Source organism: Pararge aegeria, chromosome 11 (genome assembly GCF_905163445.1).
Source record: "Pararge aegeria chromosome 11, ilParAegt1.1, whole genome shotgun sequence".
Lineage (NCBI taxonomy): Eukaryota > Metazoa > Arthropoda > Insecta > Lepidoptera > Nymphalidae > Pararge > Pararge aegeria.
In genome coordinates, this window is record NC_053190.1 from 12,824,231 (window position 1) to 12,844,225 (window position 19,995).

At 34.9% G+C, this 19,995-nt stretch overlaps 1 protein-coding gene across 1 annotated transcript in view; it reads left to right on the forward strand.

Annotated features, from left to right (window-relative positions):
• Window positions 1–19,995, forward strand: part of LOC120627622 (headcase protein) — an 83,744-nt gene that overhangs the window by 17,717 nt on the left and 46,032 nt on the right. The window contains exon 2 of the mRNA XM_039895633.1: window positions 12,638–12,734. Coding sequence (XP_039751567.1) covers window positions 12,638–12,734 — 97 coding nt within the window. The remainder of the gene's footprint in view (window positions 1–12,637; window positions 12,735–19,995) is intronic.

Below are 19,995 nucleotides of genomic sequence, written 5' to 3' on the forward strand. Positions count from 1 at the left end.
GTTGCAAGGTCTAGAATTTTCTATGCATTAGTAATATACTCTAGTGTTATACGTTAGGTGGTAACATTTATACAATCGGGGTCACGTTGTCGTTTACTTCCTGCGATAAACAACGTTTTACAGCTGAAAAATATTGCATTTATTTTTATCTCTAGGTAAACATGTTTACGTCTTGTTTTTGCCACTTTGAATAAGCAACACATTGTAAAATTGTTGCTTCGCATTGCTAAAGGTACACATTGTTTACACTTGATTTGTTATAAAAAATGTGGATTATAAATTTGTATCATCGCAAATTATTATTGTCCGATGGTGAGGGATTATAACCATTCCAGCTAAATAAATGTTTACTTGTAGTTAAAATTTATAGTGTTGCTTGTTTGAAAAAAAAGCCAATATGATTTGTTTATATAATCAGCGGATATACTAGTAAGACTGGCATTAGCTCTTGCAATAATTTATTTAATTAAATTCAACTTCGTCTTGAATATAATGTAAATAATAGGTCTATTTATAGGGATAATAGCCACGGCTTTAGATCTATTGTATATATATTGTTGTTTACGTGTGAGTGTGTAGGTGAAGATTGTAGATGTAAGTGATTTTAAATGATAATATCGTTTACACAGCCATTTGTATGCAATTGACTTTTTGGGTAAGTAGGTACGGTAAAGAGGTAGTTAGGTACTAAGATGACTGATAAATGTTTCAATTAATAACATAAATACTTAAATATACAGATAGACACCTGAAAAACATTAATGCTCATCGCACGAATATTTTCCAGTTGTGGGAATCGAACACAGCCTTGGAGTCAGAAAGCAGCGTCGCTGCCCACTGCGCTAATTTACCGTTTGGAATTGCGACCCGCACCAGTAAACGGCGCGGTGACTCGAGGATCCTGGATTTCGGAAGGGCCCCCTACAAAATACCTATGTCCAGCAGTGCAATCTACTATTATTAATTATTTATTAAAGATGATTTTTTTCAATTGCTGTTAATTAGAAGCGTGCATGCGGATGGCCTGTGCCTTTAATCAATTGAAGTTAATGTTGGAATACCTACGCTAGGTCAGTTATAAAAACTTATTCATAGTTCTTATAATATTAGAATGTATAAGTATAACTATCTCGGTGGTCTAGTGGCTAGCATGATCAGCTTCTGATCACGAAGTGCTTGGTTAGATTCCCGAAGCAGTAAAAAAGTATTATGTACATAAATGATTTGTGTCATAAGTAATCCTCAATACTAGCCCGGAGTTAGGAAATAGTAAACTAGTTTAGGTGTGCAAAGGGGGTTTTATCGCTAAAGAGATCTCTCGCAGACAGCCTTTGGCGAAAGTAGTTGCTATAAGGAAAATGTTGTAAGTCTGACCTCTACGAATTAGGCATGGGCCCCTCAGTAGACACGATTGCTCTTTATATCTTAAATTTACCTGCACTTACACTACTTTCCATAATATACTGTTGAAGGGTGCATAAGTATATTTCATAAGAAATCACCCTGTAAAATTAAATCAAAAGAAGCATATTTATTTTTTCATACAAACTAAACAAATTAAAAACATTCTCAGTGTTTACTTATGACAACCCTATTGGAGATAAAAGAACGACACGTGCATAGTACCTACGCTACGCGCCGCGTGCCTAAGAAAGTGTCGGAGACACTTGATTGCATGCATAGCATGTGGCGTTAGGGCTTTATCTGATCACTTTCAGTAAAAACTATGGCAATGGTTTATTCAAAAACTAGTAGCTTGTCGGTTTCACAGATAAGTCTCAGAGACAGTAAATTAATGTACCTCTCAAGCCTCTGAACTATTATTTCGGTTTTCATTTACACGTTGTATAATTATCATGTAACTTTTGACAAGAGATTATAAAAGCACCTCTAAAGCTAATTATTAGTAAATTAACTTGTCAGTTTAGATCATACTCCATACTTACTACAGTTTTTGTCGCCCATTTTACATTAACATGGTTTAAAGATCTTAGGGATAGTAACATGTTAGTTTCTGATAATAAATCTTGTATGTTACATACATTTCACATAAAATTAATTTCTCCAAAGCTGGGTACTTCAAGTTACGCGTATAAGACAAAACTTCTACGGTCTTCTTAATTAACTTAATCGTACAGAGAATGGATCCTTGCAAAGCATGTTGGAACAATTTGGACTCGTTGGAACTTGGAACCCTGGAAGTCAATACAGGGTAGTTAAAAACGGGAGGGTAAGTGTGTACGGCTCACACGACATGAAAGTCACAAAAAAAAAATAAGTATTTTCAACCTATTAGATTAGTGAAAGTTAGGGAAATTTTAATGGAACCTATAGTATAACCTAGAGTATATACAAAAGAAAAGAATCGACTTACCATTGACAAAAGTCAACTCTGACCTTTGCTTACAATGAAGTTATATTTCCCAAATAATCTAAGTTTATTTAGCTTTCTGAACGTATAATAAAACCTATTTGTTCATGAGTAAGAGAGGCAGAGCCAAGTCAACCACTTGGCACTTTATTAACACCGCTAATGTACTTAAAATTTTTAATAAATGCTTAATGAAAGATGTGAAATTAAATTGCTCAGGGCAACATTTGGCAGCTGGCCGATATACTTATACTTTTGTAAGGACATCTATGCAGCGGTAGGAAACGGGTATTCAATTTGACTGCATTAAAAAAAAAACTTCGACGATCGGAAAGGTTTGATGATAACAACATAATATTTTTTCAAGTTTTGAACACTACGATATAAATCAAATAATTAAATATGGTTAAATCCAGAAAAAATAACTCCAAACAAGAGCCTTAGCAATGGAATTATATTACACGAGAGCCGAAATCGTAGAATAAAAATAGTTGATATAAATCGCTTTAAATTGGTATTGAGGTAACATAAAATTCTAAGCCGTTAACGATAAGTTTTTTTTTCAATCAAGCGAGTATATCTATCATCTTGGTTTCGGCCGTAGATTATATGATATTTGGTACTTAAATAAATAAATAAATATAAATAAATACACACACCGCCATCTAGCCCCAAAGTAAGCGTAGCTTGTGTTATGGGTACTAAGACGACTGATGAATATTTTTATGAATAATATACATAAATACTTAGAATATACATATAAACACCCAGACACTGACAAACATTCATGCTCATCACACAAACATTTTCCAGTTGTGGGAATCGAACCCACGGCCCTCGGCTCAGAAAGCAGGGTTGCTGCAAACTGCGCCAATCGGCTGTCTATTTATGAGCAAAGTAGTACTAATTAAACAAATTAAGAATTCCATTTAACAGCAAATAAGGTATGAACGACCGAGACATACTTTGTAATTTTAGCAATTATTTAGTCTGGTCAAGCTTTTTTGACAATTGTTGTAATAGCATCCATTGGTCATTGCAAAACTACTTACTACACACTAGATGGTGAAGGAACGTCTACTAATCCGCAATTGGTAAGCGTGGTAGGCTACCGCGGCTAAAACCTTCGTCAGTCTAAAACCCGTGTCCTATTCGAGTCTGTGATGGCTTGGAAATGATTATGATGACCACAATTTATAGCATACTCAACAACAAAATCAGGTCACCTGTTTTTGAAATAATTCTTTCAATATGACTTAGATCTTGTCAGATTTGTTATGATGGTGTATTAGTTCTGTGTTCCTGGTATTTCCTGTTCAGCCACAGCTACGTAAATCTGTTAAAAGATTCGCCGTTCCCATTACCATGAACCATACTCAATCTCATACACAAATACATAAAGACTAAAAATCTATGTTTTTTTCAAGATATTCTAAATTCCAGACACTTCATTTGGTTACGCTCAATTTAATTGTTTTGCTTTTTATACACAATGAAGACAGTCGGGATCGAAAGCCACGCCCTCGCACAATTCGCCTAATTGCCTAATTATTTTTATTACCCGTTTGTTTCGGGCGCGGCCGTCTCGACCCATTTTCCAATTTAATCTTGCACAAAAAACACCTAACATATTTTATCTTCTATCAAGCAAATAAGAGGTATTTTATCACTTCATTACACGTGTCATAAAATATAATAATCTAAAGTTTATTCTACCAACATCTATCGCGCTTCAAAAAAATATTTCCATTTAGAATTTTTAATGAGGGAATGTTGCCTTGAAATAATCCGATGAGGATCGGTCCCTTTGTTCTTGATACGGAACACTTTTCGGAATCCTAATGAGGGACTATTTACATTTTAAGACCTTGAAACCACAGAGGGTGTGGTAGGTGTACCATTCCTAAATTTTGCTACGTGTGATTCATAGAAAAATATCATTTCGTATAAGTAAGCGTTTTAGTTTCCGGGCATTGTTAGCTGTACATTTTATATTATGAATCTTATGAATTTTGAAACATGATACGCTAACACTCAGAGACGCGAGATTTAGGTAGGCACCCGTTGGTTACCAAGAGAAAAAAAGAATTCATCGTGTGTAATAAATTCGGCACGTGTATCATGATAAAAATGTCATAACTTGGCAGAATTTAAGACATTTTATAACATTCTATCGGTGATAAAATGTCTTAAATTCTTCCATAGGAGCTGGATTCTAAACGTAGGCGACTCACGAAAATTGGCGGTATGGTAAAAAATCGTGAGCAAAACAAGCGTGCCGGGTGTTAGGTAATCGAATTTAGTAGGACCCATTATGTTACCGAGGCCAAGGTCTTTATTGTTTACAACGTACGCGACTACTACGTTGTACCAAATCATGTTTTTGGTACATTTGTACCGACCTAAAATGGTGTTTATAATTATAATCTATTTACGGGCAAGGTGCCTAAATTTAGCGTAGCAATTTGTTCAAGAATATGTCGGACCAGTAAGGACGTTATATCATATTTTTTTAAGGTTATTCTTGATATTCATTATATATACATCCATTTTATACATCCGTTCCATTTTATACAAAATGATCTATAAAAGCCAAAATTTCTTCTATTTTTCAACAGTACCTGTGCACTCGTATGTGCAGAATTTACAAATCGTAAGCCCTTACGAACTACATATTCGTCGTGTGTTCTTTTTATTTTTACAATACGATTTTCTATAAAATATGTTTTCAAGGTTACAGTAAGTTTGAAAATGTATTTTTCTTTTATACACTGAGCATAGTTTATTCCAAAAGCACCCAGGCGCATCCAAAACATCTATAGAGATTGCATCGCTCGTCTATAATTATTTATTTGTCTATAATCCCGTGAGCTTTTAAGGCGTTTTACAAGATATACATTTATCATTTTGCAAAAAAAAAGATATACACAGCCGACAAGGATTAATGTTTGATGTAGGTATCTGTTGACCTTGCTTACGAATTAATTCCATCAATTGTTTCAAAACAGCAAACTCTGTTTATGGGTACAGGGATTACGTTCTTGTTGTTTGTAATAATCTACCTTTCAGTGTTGTTTTGTTTTTCTGAATTAATGAATCGTAAAAAAGAATTGTGTCACGATCGGTAAACTGTAAGTGATGTAACTTTTACGACGGACAATGGGCTCTCTCCCACGCTTTTATAAACTTTTTCTTCGAGATTAATGGGCGCGTATTTAAATTTCTCATTTGTAATTTATTCCTGGCTGCACTTCTTTGTAGACTTGTGGACGGCGTTCGATAATTTGATACTTCTATTGACAAAGTACTTGACATGTCCTCGACAACTTCCGGACATAATATTATGTTATTAGCTATATATGGGTGTTGAATCATCATAGAAATTTCGAGGCACGTTTTAGTATTTACCGTGGCGATTTTACGTCTTTGGTTTTATGCACACGTTTGTCTCATGCAATAACTTTTTTCTATTACCTACGATAGCTCAAGGTACACGACATTGCGGTAGGGTAAATTGGCGTGTATGCAGCATTTGTCACGCTAGTAGCTAGGTAATTGCGTTTGTGTCGCTAATGTGTAGCTAACGTCGTATTATACCTTTACTAATTAAAACAAAAAGAGAAGGTCATAAATCTGACGAGAAAATCGATATTAACGATTTTTTTTTGTATGGTGAAGGTAGTCTCGTATGAAGTTCGCGTACAACTTCTGATTAGGAAAATGCCATTCAAACCTTCATCCTTAGCCATATACCGCGACACATCGCGTCGCATCGCACAGCCTAGCCTTTTCATCAACTGCCCGGTTCCTAAGGATGCGGTTTGATTTTCACAATCCTATTATCTTCATGAAGAATTACGCTAGATTTCCAGAGATTAGTGAGCTCAAACAACAAAACACTATGTACAATACTACAATACTTTGCCAGTGTGCGTCCATATAACCTGAGACATACAAACTCCCGTGAAACCTGAAAGTCTGTATTAGCATTCTTTAAATAATCAAAATAAAGCATATAAATTATAACCGCCGCCGTTCAACCGAACGCCGCGCCGGAACAACAAAGAACAATGTCAGGGTCACCGTAAATATTTTATCGATATTTCGAGTCGTATGAAACCTGATACAAACCCCGAGATATTGTTTAATTGCAGTTTGTAACTGGGATTCGAGGTATAAAAGTACAATTTCTGTTTCGTTTTCACCCGCAATAATTCTCAGTCTAGTGGGAAGCCCCAGTTTTGATTTTGAGTGGGGGCAAATTTGGGGATTTGTAATTTTATGTCAGGTCTGTGGAAGTTACTTAATATTACCTTGAATCAATAAAGGGATATGCGTTGAATGACACACATAGGTACTAACCTGGTTTTGGAAATTACAAAAAATAAGTTGAGCATGCCTTCGGCTTTCGTTCGGCTGATCTTCCACTTGTCAAAGAATTCTAGTTCTTGGTTCTTATTCTTGATCTTTGTTATTTTGGTATAAACGCTGAAGACGTGCTTTCGTTTAAATTAAAAGATAAAGAAATAATGCTCTTTTCCAGCTCGGGCTCTTTGTTCGTTTGGTGTAAATGGTCCTTAACAAGACGCAATTAGCTGAACTTGTAAACGATGCCGATCCCGGTTGTTGAAACAAAATTGCCCGCGATAGCCGGTTACCGTAGGCCAAGCTGAATGAGAAAGTCGTATACCGGTTCCCGGCTCCGACTAGCTAAGTCTACTTTCAAATCACAATAGATCTTCTGCTTATCGCGCTTAACTTAACACTCGGCTACCGGGCATTCAATAAATGTTTTTGGTTGATGGTTTTATGGTGGCCATAAGATAAACCTTCACTTGATGGGGGCTGTGTAGCGACAGCCTAGCTACCGTGTGTAACCGATGCCTTAGGAATTAAACGAGGAATTTGAAATTGAGTTGTTTATGTTGCACGTTTTGTCATGTGATATGGTGCTACATTGTTTCAACGTTTTACAAGGAATGAAATTCATATTAAGTTGATGAATTATGGATAGTGCAGTACAAAATCAGACATTCTGGGAACAACAACAAAAATGCATTTTCTGTTACGAATACAAATAAAGGTATTCAAGTTGCCGGATTGAAAGTAAACAGATTTTCATGCTAAATTCTTTGTTTTTTTATGAATCCTTAACGTGGAACGGTTTTGGTATTTACAACCCACGGTTTAGTTCGTGCATCTGTTCTCTACCTCTTAATGCTGGCGTTGTCCGGTCGCCATTTCAGTAAATTTATACCCCAAATCCATCGACCCACGAGATATGTGCCCCACACGTAATATCTCGTGGGGTCACCTAAACTTCTCAAATCGTTGCACTATCGAAAACTTATGTTCTACCGATCTCATTTTTTTCAATCATATAAATATTTTCCTAGTAATACTAATATATTAGTAATTTTAGTAGTGGATTTTCAGTAAATTCATCAGATCAATTTTCGGATGCGTCATTTATCATAGGCAACACGCAATGTAAAGACATGATCTTCAGGCACTTATGGACACGACTTATTTGAATTAGGTTATTTGCGAATTTTGTATAGGAAGAATATTGAAAAGCATGGCGCTCTATAGCCAAATACAATCTGGTGGAAATCTTACAGCGAAGTTCGCATTGAGAACTCATTAAATATAATTGTGCATAAACTAAATAAATAAAGACAGAAATATCTAAGTAAACATATTAATATTTTGGGCGCAAACTGAAAACCCCGTGGAGACCGGACGACCTCAAGCATTTGTTTGTTAAACACAAACGTTATTATAACTCGCAAGTCTGCCTGGGACACGTCGAAATAACTTAAGCGCTTGACTAATATACAGAGCAAGCTAATTGATTTGGTTCTTCTTTGGTGGATTTTTTCTTAACGCATTTTTGGGACGCGGACCGAACTACTAAATTGTGAAACGAGCGAGCCAATAAATGCATCACATTTGCTATGCGCATCTTGTTGAGTACATAACATATGATGGGTCTTATGAGCTAAAAAGGGCTTAAAGTTGGCCTTTGGTATCAATGTACCTACTTATCGTCTCGAGGTACAAAAAACGCATTTCGAATAGTAATGTGAGCAAATTACCTCTATTTTAAGCCATCGCTATGCAATTAGATTGCTAAAGCACTAAAAAAAAGTAGACAGCGTGAGCTGAAAATTCTAAAATAAAACTACCTACTTTGTATCCACTATAAATTAAGAGTGCAGCATGACTTTACCAATAATATTAGGTCGCAAAATTTATAAACTCATTCTATTTAAATCGTTCCATATAAAATAAACTTACATTTTAATGAATCATTAATTCGTAAAAACGAATATAATGTGGTATGCACGATCGACTCACCGTTTGATATAAAATCGAGTCGACACAAACATCGTTATTTTTATTCCACTCCCAAGGCCGCCACCGCCTTGTTGCATTCACTATGTATCGATTCAAAAAAGTTCGTAACTCGTAAACAAGGTCTTTTATTATGCTGCATTTGAAAACAAAACTGGGTGCAAAGAATATCTTTACATAATTCCCCGCTCAAAGATTTACAAATAGGCACACTGATTTGTCAGTTGTTTACGATAATTTTTCCTACTATGTACTTTATTAATGTCTGCAATCCATTCTTGTCAAATCACCTAGTCCTAGAGCCACGAATCATTGTTAAATGTTAAGTGCAAGTATCTGATTTGCATTTATTAAAAAGTATTGACCTCTTCTCCCAAGAAGACTCAGTTTTGCAGCAGTGCAATGCAGTGTAGATACGTTATAAACCAACGTAGGTGCCTAACAATAATTAATTGTAATTTTGTAAAGTCGGGAAATAAATAATTAAACAGGCAGATATTTTATTAAATTGATTAGCATTTATAAAAATCGAGATTTATAGAATATTTATTGAGAATTTATAGAATAATTAAAATCATATTTCATTCACAGCAAATGGTATTGTGTCGGTGGGTATTTGATAAAAATACATGCATTGGCAATACGTTCTCGTGCTTTCGAGCTCGTCTCCACCTCCCCGGTGACGTTGCAGTGCAGATTATCAGCTACGCTGCTCTTAGCAAAGTCTTGTTGAGAGACTCAGACAGCGCAATGAAACTTCCTTTTGTTTGTTGTTATCACAATAAATCCAAATTATAATAAGCACAATTAAATAAATTGATATTCCTTTACCAAGTTTCGCACCACATTTTTGACAAGTTAATGTGATTAAATAATAAACAACAGAAACACGCGAGCGTAAGGAAGTGCTTAAGCCACAAATGCTCAAGAAATATCAACCTACCTGCTTGACATTTTGGAAGCCATTAATTAAATATAAACGTCAGATTAATCTAATAACGTGGACTTATCTACTCTACCTAGTCAGTCGACCTTACACCTCGTTTAGATCGCTTATCATATTTCAGTCTTAAATGCCAGCACTGTAGGCACTAAAACTGCATGCCAGATAATAAGATATATAATTGGGCCACCAATTTTACCGGCGTTTTTGTTGATTACATTAAAATAACTAAACCATTGTATTCCCAAGGTTACCCATTTTAAGCCAAGCGTGTTTCCGCAACGCTGTCCGTGCTTGCCTTTTAGGAGTTATTTTTAGTTTCACATTGAAATATGTATGTCTTAAGTTTGAATTATATATTTTATTAAATATTTCTCTTTCTGTTTAGCTTTTCAGGGACCAGTTGAATAATGGGCAAAAATGGTTACTTAGGGTACACGAACGTTTGTAAAAAAAAGTTTTTATAAAACGTGAACAAACACATAGGTTTAACTTTCTAAACACATGTATATTCGCAAGAAGAACGTATCTGTAGATACACTATGTACCTACCCTAAATAGTACAAAGATTTCAATAAATTTGTTGTGTACCTACGCCATGTTTTATTACTTGTAATCCAACACTGATTGAAAGAGATTTTAATTGAAATTGAAAATGAAGAGAAAGCACTTTCGTTAAATTTTAAAAAAGATATATTTATTGACATTTATTATTATAATAATTTTAATTAACAAATTTTCACTACGATTGAATTATAAATTATAATGCAGCATAAGTTAAAAAATAATAGCACAATATATGTATTATTATTTAATTATGGAAAATCCTATACAAGCTGATAATAAAATGCTAAAATTAACGTTCAAAACACATAAAGCGTCTAGAATGTAATCGCCGTTTTTTTATCTCCACGCAAATGTAAACACAATGCTGTGTTGACACGCCCCAACGAGATACGCGAGTTGGTATCTAATTCAACTGGCCTTGGCATTGAAAAAACAAGTTTTTTTGCGTAACCTTGATTCTTTATTTTGCTTTTTGCGCGGCGCCACCGATGTGCCATGAAAAATATTTGTTCCTTACTTCAATAATATACTAGAAATACATTCTCATACCTCTTCTCTGACGCAGCGGTGAATGCTGTGGTCTTATTACTAGAGATCCCGGGTTCGATGCTCGGGAGTAATTTTGGAATTTATATTTTCTTCTCTGTGCTATAAGTGGGAGGTCTCGGCTTCACTTCTCTCTGGTCTTGTTTGGTGGGAGGCCTTGGCCAGGTACTACACAGTTATACTGACAATGGGTATTGCCATACGTACTAACCAACTCGTTCACCAAAACCAAAAGTGGTCATGACAAAAATGTTCGAAGATCATGCACCACCAGGAAGATTTTAACATCGTATATTTATTTTAATTTTATATTGTTTGCTTAAAAAGTCATGGGTTATCTGGAAAGAGTAATAAATTGCTTCGTAAAGGGAATCTACCTTGCATAGATCGTCCAGACAGTTTTTTAGTGACCACTTTCACTGTCCAGATGAGAATCTTATAAGAGTGCTTTCGTGTCCAAACTCTTAATGCAATACTCAGTAATTGATCTCCTTGTCCGGGGAAATATGTTTGAGGCTTGGCAATAAAGCTATAACTGTGGGTCGCAAGGCAACAGATTGCGCTATTAATATGGCTTTGTTCTCAATGTTCTCATTGAATTCTTCAAAGCTACATGGACTTAAACACGTGCATGAAAACGTTGGATATAAATTAACATAATGTTATTATAAACAAGATACAGAAAAGAAATATTTCGGTGTCTGCAAACGGAATGAATTTCATTAAAATGTCAACATAATCATATTTGTACCTACTCGCTCCATATTAACAGTCCAAGGTTATATGGTTGTTGTGTACAATGCTTCTTTGTGTTTTTGTTTATGTTATATATAACAGGAATTTGATATTTTTGACTTTTGTATCAATAGGTCATTATGAAATATGAGCAGGAGTTTGTTTTAAATATTGTATTTAATTACCGCTAGTGTTTTATGCAAACTTAATATGTTTGCATGTGAACACAACTGATATAAGGCGATGTTATCGCTCAAGAAAATCTTCCTTAAACGTTATTTATATATATGTAAGGGTTGATAAAAATCATGATTTTTGTATATCAAAAAATCGGATCAATTTATTTTGAATCGTGTTTATTTGATTTAAATCGGATTTTTTTTTGATTGTCTTAACATTTAGTTTTTTTTTTATTTGGAAAGTCAGTTATTTTTATATTTTATAACATCACATAAAACAAAATCACTTTTTAAGAATACACTTTAATTTTAACGAACAAGAATAATAATTAGTATAGTTTTTTGAAAAGGAAGACTACTTTGGCTGCATTTTCGATGCTCTCTTAGTTTGCTGCGCATTTATTGAATACCAAAGCCATATTATTATTTCGACCCCAGCGGAAGAAGCACCTGTAAATAGCAGTCGCTTGATTATAATATAATATGTAATTCTTCTTCTGTTTTACATATTATCAATTTCTGTAAAAGCTGCAACCAATCAGTGGCGTGCACTTCATACATGCGCAAAAGCACTGCTTACCCTAAAATTGATGTATAACTCGTATAGGAAGAGGATTTTTGCTATTTTATGCAATTTTCCTGCCGTATGCATACCCTGTTAAGAAACCCAGTGCACGCCACTGCAACCAATTCATTTAAATCATTGATTTTTACAATAAAAAACACACTTGATTTTAATTGCAATTTAGATCACGGATTTAAATCATATCAACCTTGATAATAGCAGAATTAATTTAGCATTTATTAATTTATTTGATCTGACGTACAACATTTGAATACATCTAAGGTTGATTTAAAATATACAACCGGTCGCTTTATAGTACCGTTATCAGTGATATTTACATAGTTTAGTTTGGTAATAAAGTTTTCTTTTTGCAGAGCCGGCGCTGGCGCAAATGGCATCTTTTCACGAAGACTGGACTTCTCAACATTCAACCTTCTACCCAAGCATAAAGTCAACTCATATCAGATAAAGGTAAGTTATAATTCGAGTTACAAAACTTTCAATGTTCTTCTTTATCTATGACCTCTTTGCCGCCGTTGTATGAACTGAATGAAACCTCTGAATATATCCCTTACATATTTAAACGAGTACAATCAACTGCCTTATGGGTGCTATTTTGCATAGTGCTATTCCATTTAAGACAGCATCGATAGCATCAGGTCATAAATTAAAGATTTTTACTAACTACCTAATATTTTGGTGGTTAATCAACATTTTTTAAATATAGTTCAACGGGTACATACCACGATAATATTCGTGTTATAATATGTACGTGTTAAAGGTCATAAATTGTCATAGAATAAAAATTAACAAAAATAGTACTGAGTAATTAATCAATTTTTTTATTTTTATTTTTGATGATAAATTTAAACATCACCTCTTCAGATGTTGTATCGATAGCTCGATATAATGTGTTTTCTTATCAACCAATTTTGTTTTCTTGTGTTTTCGTTACAACTCATTTCGGTAGGTAGGTACGGTACATATATTTAAAAAACTACGTTTTGTATGGTGACATGCTAAATTACTCGCAACGGGTTCTCAGCAATAAATTCATTGTAACTAAATAATGACATCCACTTGTACCACTTACTATCGATTGATGTAGAAACTGATTAAGATTGGCAGGCAAAAAAAAAACGCGGCTTTACACTTCGCTTTTTGTACCTTGGAGATCCTTTGTTAACTTTTGCCTTCAGTCTTCTTAGCTTTATTTACAATAACTCCATATTCCGATTTCAGATTTTCAAAATCATTACTTTGACTTTAGCTGATAGGATAAACTTGGAAAATCGTAACTTTTATGTGACTATTTTTTATAGTTTACAATTTAACCACTCTGGTCATTAATTTCATTGACCGTTCCATAATAACGTAGGTAGGTAATATAAAAAAATGTTAATATGTTAATCTCAATTGCTCATGAGCAAATGAAGAAAAATAATCTCTAAAATGAAGGGTCCTATGTTAACCCCTATTCAAACAACCAGCTACTTCTATTCATAATAATTTGCAGCAAAAGGTTTAGTGGTTTATCTCTTTACTCATTAGTCTCGTCATCACGTCCACTTAGACCACTTACGGCACTATTTCTTTAGCTCATTCTATTCAACGAAGTTTATTATTAATTTTGTATAAATTCAAGTGTTTGCTTTACATTAGATTACTATGCCCCTAGAAAGAGTTTCCCTGTTTTCGATACGATTCGTAAGTTTTTAGATATACACTTTACAGCCACTAGGGGCCGATGAAATCGTGTTCCTCATTTTTCACTATGTTAACATTTCACGATTTTGATGCGATTTCACATTGTTGGTATCACTAAAGATCAGGTGCTTAGAAATGATGAAAGATTACACATACGTTTGAACTGTGCAAACTAGTTTTCTTGTTGTTTATAAAAAAAAAAAACATTTAATGATAGTAAGACGATCAAAATTTTCGAGAGTTTTACACTCGTACTAGGAGTTAAATATCTACATCTGTCTAGGTCTGATATGTTAGATATACGGGTATAAAATATGTTTATTACTGAAAAAGGTTTGCAGAGGTGAAAGGTTGCTTTTGTTAGAGGTGCCATAAAAACACTGGCCTGACACTTTTCGCGATAAAACGCCGTCACGGGACGCGCCCGGGCCTTGCCACGTTTTCTACCAAATAAACGTAACTCCGGTGTAATTTAATCGCGCCACTAGGTGTTTTACGACTACCTTACCGACTTTTCTACTGAATTCAAATGTTTATTTTAAAGCACGTACCCACGAAAGTACACCTCAAATTACGTTAGCATAATAATAAAGCTAATAGCAAGGGAGTTAGTAGCTGACATTTTTGAAGCATTAGTGTACCTACTAGACATTGAAAATAAAGAAGTTTTCAATATAATAAACAGAAATCAAATTGTGGGATGATTATTTTATTTTTGTATTTGATGACTGCCATTTGTTTCGATAATTCACTATCCATCACTATATCTAAATAGTTGTAAAAAAATAAAATAATTTAGCTGTTTATTCTCTTGCAAATTCGGTGGCAGCTGCTGTTTTCCCCTTATTCGTTAGCCTCACAATAAATAATAATTGTTACTTCATTATTGTTAATGACGACCCTAATCTTAATAAGCAGTAAGACCAAGGTATTCGGCTAAGATTGACGTGATCCCATAGAGAACACACCTGTCATACAAAACTTTTGCTTTAGGCTCATACGTATGTGTTATATTGTATGGAGTAGGTACACGCTACTGATAATGAAGGAATAACGTAATTGCCACAAGTTCTCTAGCTATAATGCTATGTATGACACCTAAAGTGTTTATGTAGAGAGGTCGTGTTCAGACTTTTGCTTCAATTATATTATGTACCTGATAATAAAATCCTGATCAGTTGACATAACATTTAATTGCTCAATTCTGTTGAAAAATTTAGTTTTTTTTATTCAGCTCATTGGTACTTATATGTTTGTATGCGACGGCAGTTGGTATCTAATCTCCACAGGCCTTGAGTCCGTTGTATGTCAACTGACGGTCATTCGCCCGCCCGCCGTGCCTGTTTCTATTTTTACTCGCCGTTTGTTTGATATTTATTACCAGCGTTTGCAGTGAGTGCTTACCTACTCGGTTTACAGTTTCCATGATTATGTTATCGTCTCCACCAAAAATATTTGCATTGTCCTTTTGTCCTATATTTAATTAAAATTTTAGAATATCTCTTTTACCATTTTATATTTAACCACTTACGAATCTCTAAGGTGATTGCGCTTGGTGAGTAGGTAAGTTATGATCTCTCTATTATAATTTTAGATAGTTACTGTCGTACTTATATTACTCTTGACAATGTGAAGTGTAGTTAACAAATTTGTATGACTAGCGTCGTACGCGGTTCTATGTAGGATAGATATATCTGCTTCCACGTCTCTGCCACTCACCACATCTGTACAAACTGCATCATATAAATAAGATCGACGTGCTTTAAGACTAATCCACAACAATAGTTTAAAACATTCTCTCCCAGCTTTATCGCACAAACACGAGCGGTATTGTCTTGTACACTCGTTTCGCTCCGCTTCGCGTGACAGTGCTCGTTTGTATACCACCAGGGGAAACTATAATTTCGTGTTCCCATATATTATTCTACCTATTACTCTATATATTAAACTTACAACAAACCAAAGCCGGTGACTTCGGAGGCATAACACCGTTCCATTAAAAACACAATCATTAGAATCATCAACATAAATCTAAACTTAATTTAATTCTAGAAGTAATGCTACCATGTTTGCTGTAGAGTAGGTTAGCTCATATCACTTTTTGTAAATCTGTCAAGTTTTATGATTTATGTGCAGTGCTATCATTAATCTTTTAATGCCTTTATATTTTTTACGACATTTGTTTTATAAATAATTAAGTTAAAAATTGCAATTATCGATAGATGTGATCCATACAGTAAGACTGAAGAAAACTTCATTGTTGTCTACAATTTAAAAATGCACTTACTGATTCAAAGACTTGGCTGATAAAGTTGGCGAGTTAGTTATTTGGTATTGTTTGAATTATTTTCATTAATAACTAATATTTCTATTATAGTCCCACATACATTCATCATAAAAAAGGCACTTGAGAATGTTTAAATGATGAATGGTTTAATAGTTAAAAAGTTTAAATGTCAGAATATTATGAATCATCTCCAATGTTAAAATCTCTCGTGATATATTTAGGAGTATGTTTCTATTTTACTCGTATTTCAAGCGTGGAAAAATTCCTATTCTTAATTTATTTTTAATGACGTTTCAAATTACTGCTTGTCCTTGGTTTTTTATGCGATAAGAATTATTAGGTAGTGAAGTAAAAACAACTTAGTACACCTATAAACTAGGACAGTAATTTAAGCACATTTATTCTATTTATATGTGTCGCAAATATAATTACAATCTGTTTAGCTGCAAAGTAACAAACAAATATACACCTCTTCACAAACGTTATGTTTGTCTTATAATTATGTGAAGTGAGACCTATCTGATTGTATCATTCAAGTATTTTCTTTATTCTAAAAGCTCTCGGATGTAGTAACACCGGGAGTGAAACGATACTTAGTTACAAAGTGATTGATAATAGTGACAACCGAGGCACGTTTTTGCTAGCAACATCATTAAAGACCGCGACCACTTCTTCTATTTATGGTGTTCGATGTCTACCAGCATATTGATCGGACCGGTTAGCGGCACATACCAAACCTGGCGTATGAATTCATCGTGTAAGCGATTTTCACATCGCCCGTACATAAACAGATTTTATCCACTCACGATCAAACATCAGGCTAACGAGCACAAGACCTCTCTTAAAATGTCCTAATAGATTTATTTGTCGCATTGGACATAGCTCCGTGCGGCTAAAGAGTTTTTGCATTCGTTTTAACATACTTGTATGTATTTAATCGTGCTAACGTACACCTATTTCAAGCTCTAATTGGAATTCAAATGGTTGGAGCTTTGCAATCTAACGTATTCTACAGAACTAATACCAAATTTGACTTTGCTATCCTCCGTCTATCACAGCCCTATTGCTGTCGTCAGTATAGAGTAGAGTCACTACAAACAGATATACTTGACGTTTCCAAAGTGCTTATAAAGTAGGCTTACATGAAATAAATGTTTTTTTTTTGTATAATTTATGATCCTCATTATCATCATCAAAATAAACCCATTACCAGCCCACAACAGGCTACAGATCTCCTCTCAGCGTGAGAATTAGTATATCACGCTGGTCAGTGCTGATTGGTAGAATTAAAACTCCTTCGAGAGCCCTCAGACATGCAAGTTTCCTCACCATATTTTCCTTTAAATAGCAAGCGATATTTAATTTTTTAAATTACGAAACTAATATTGCTTTATTGATAAGAGTCTAATCTGTACGTCTATACTAATATTATAAGTGCGAAAGTTTGGATGGATGGATGTTTGTTAATCAACAACACCAGAGCGGCCGAACGGTTCTGAATGAAATTTAGCACAGAGATAGATTATTCTCGAATAGCACAAAGGCTCCGTTTTATCCCGGAGAGAAATTCGATTCCCTCGCAAAAGATTGGTTTTGGGTTTTCATAGAAGAGATCGACATGTTCCGTTGCATAGTGATATACTCGTAGTTCAGTAGTCAGAGTAAAGACATAAATATTATAACGAACGAACGAAGTCATCATCATCATCTCAACCAATTACCGGCCCACTACAGGGCACGGATCTCCTCTTACAATGAGAAGGTTTCGGGCCGTAGTCCACACCGTAGACACATATAAGTATGCATGTTTTCCCTTCCCCGATGAAATAAGTGATGGGCTATCACCACATCACGAACGAAGTCGCGACCAGCTAACTACTAGTACTATAATATAGATGTATGACGATGAAATAAACAATAATACCAAGAGCAAATCGGAAAGAGATGCGGCGGGCGCGCGGTCGCCCATGTAACTAAATCCGGCGAAGCTCGCAGTCGCGTGGCCACCCGATACTCAGCTCAAGGCTTCCCATGTGGATTAGCACTGTGTTTTTCTTTTAAATTGTCTTGCCGAGAACACAATGAGATAATAGCTTTATTATTTTGGCTCGAGCTCAGTATTGGATTGAATAATCGGATCTCGCTAAATTGAAAACACTCAATTTTTGCGTGGGCCATGACTGATTTTTTAAATTGGATTCTATCTTGCTAATGCAGTTGTGATTCAGCATATTGAGTCGCAATATCTGCTTTAAATTGAAACTGTTTTGTAATAATCCGTACACTTTTCGCGGATGGTTATAGAAGACATCAATGATTACACTATAACATATCGCGTAGTTTTTTTTATATTACTACAAATACCTATTACAAATGCGTCTTGATTTTCTCAACGAACCGTAAATGGCAAGAAATAAGAAAGTAGCCAGCTAATAGATACAATAGGGTTGGACGCATGTTAGGTAGTAGTGCAACTTTCTTGCACCAGAAAAACTTGCATCTCGATGTTAGCATGACGTGCAATCTCATACCAGTTCAGATATCAATTCGTTTCGTAAGACAGTACTTGACGTAATTATTCCAACGCTGTTATTTGTATTAGAGTAGTATCTCTACACAGCCCTTAAATCAGCGAATGTGTAATCGGGGCAGTTATTGCAGTGGTGTAATACGTGTATCTTGCACATTTTCTTCCAGCTAAGCAAAGTTTTCGAAATCGTTTATAGGCACTAACGCTATAAATGGCTAGCTTGGGAACTTTGCCCAACGACTACTGGTTCCACCATTTCGTGTGCCTCAGATCAACTTTTTATGAAGTTATTGCAAGTATCCACTTACAGAAAACATTATTGCCATACATGGAGATGACTCTGGAGCCGGTTTCGGTTTCCATCGGACTGTATTGAATTCGATCTTGATAAGGGTATACCTTGTTTGCATATTTTATGAATTTTGTTAAATATTTCAAAAAGGTTGATTTTTATTTATCGCTATCACCGCTTGTATCATGTTTGATAATCTTTTTGCTTAAGTGATCAGTTCGAATTATTATAGCCTTTTTTATACTCATGTATTGCCAACTTTTAGTCTCAAAACATTCCAGTTAATAAAATAAATTGAATTATTCTATGACGTCAACAGTTCTACCCAAAGTTCCGACTTAGCCTTTAATATTCAATCCTGCTTATCTGAATTCATTGAGAGCGTCTTGACAAACAAAGTAATAGCAGATTATTTAAAGCTATGCTAGTGCAACTCAACCCACACGGTTGGCGCCCACGTTCGTTAACGACACTGGCATCCGAATTGTGAATCATTTTATTTTAATTTTATTTTATATTTCAATACCATGCATTATTGTGCGTGTATTGGAAAGCTACGTACGTGGGAGAACCATTACTGATAGGGTGCCTGATGATTGAGTATCCCCGTATTTTTGCTCTTATCTATTCCTTTGCAAATATAACAAGATAACTTATGTAATCGCTATTATATTATGAATTATTTTCTACTATAATTTTTGGCTTTCTTTTCTCCATCCATACAAAGGGCACATAGCCCGGAGAACGGACTTTAGGGTCTTAAGGTGCTGGAATGGCGACCCCACACCGGTAAACGCAGCGTGGGTCGGCCCCCAACGAGGTGGACAGATGACTTCAAGCCAGTCGCTGGGAGCCGTTAGAGGCAAGCGGGCCAGGACCGTGGATTATGGGACTCGCTACAAAAGACCTATGTTCA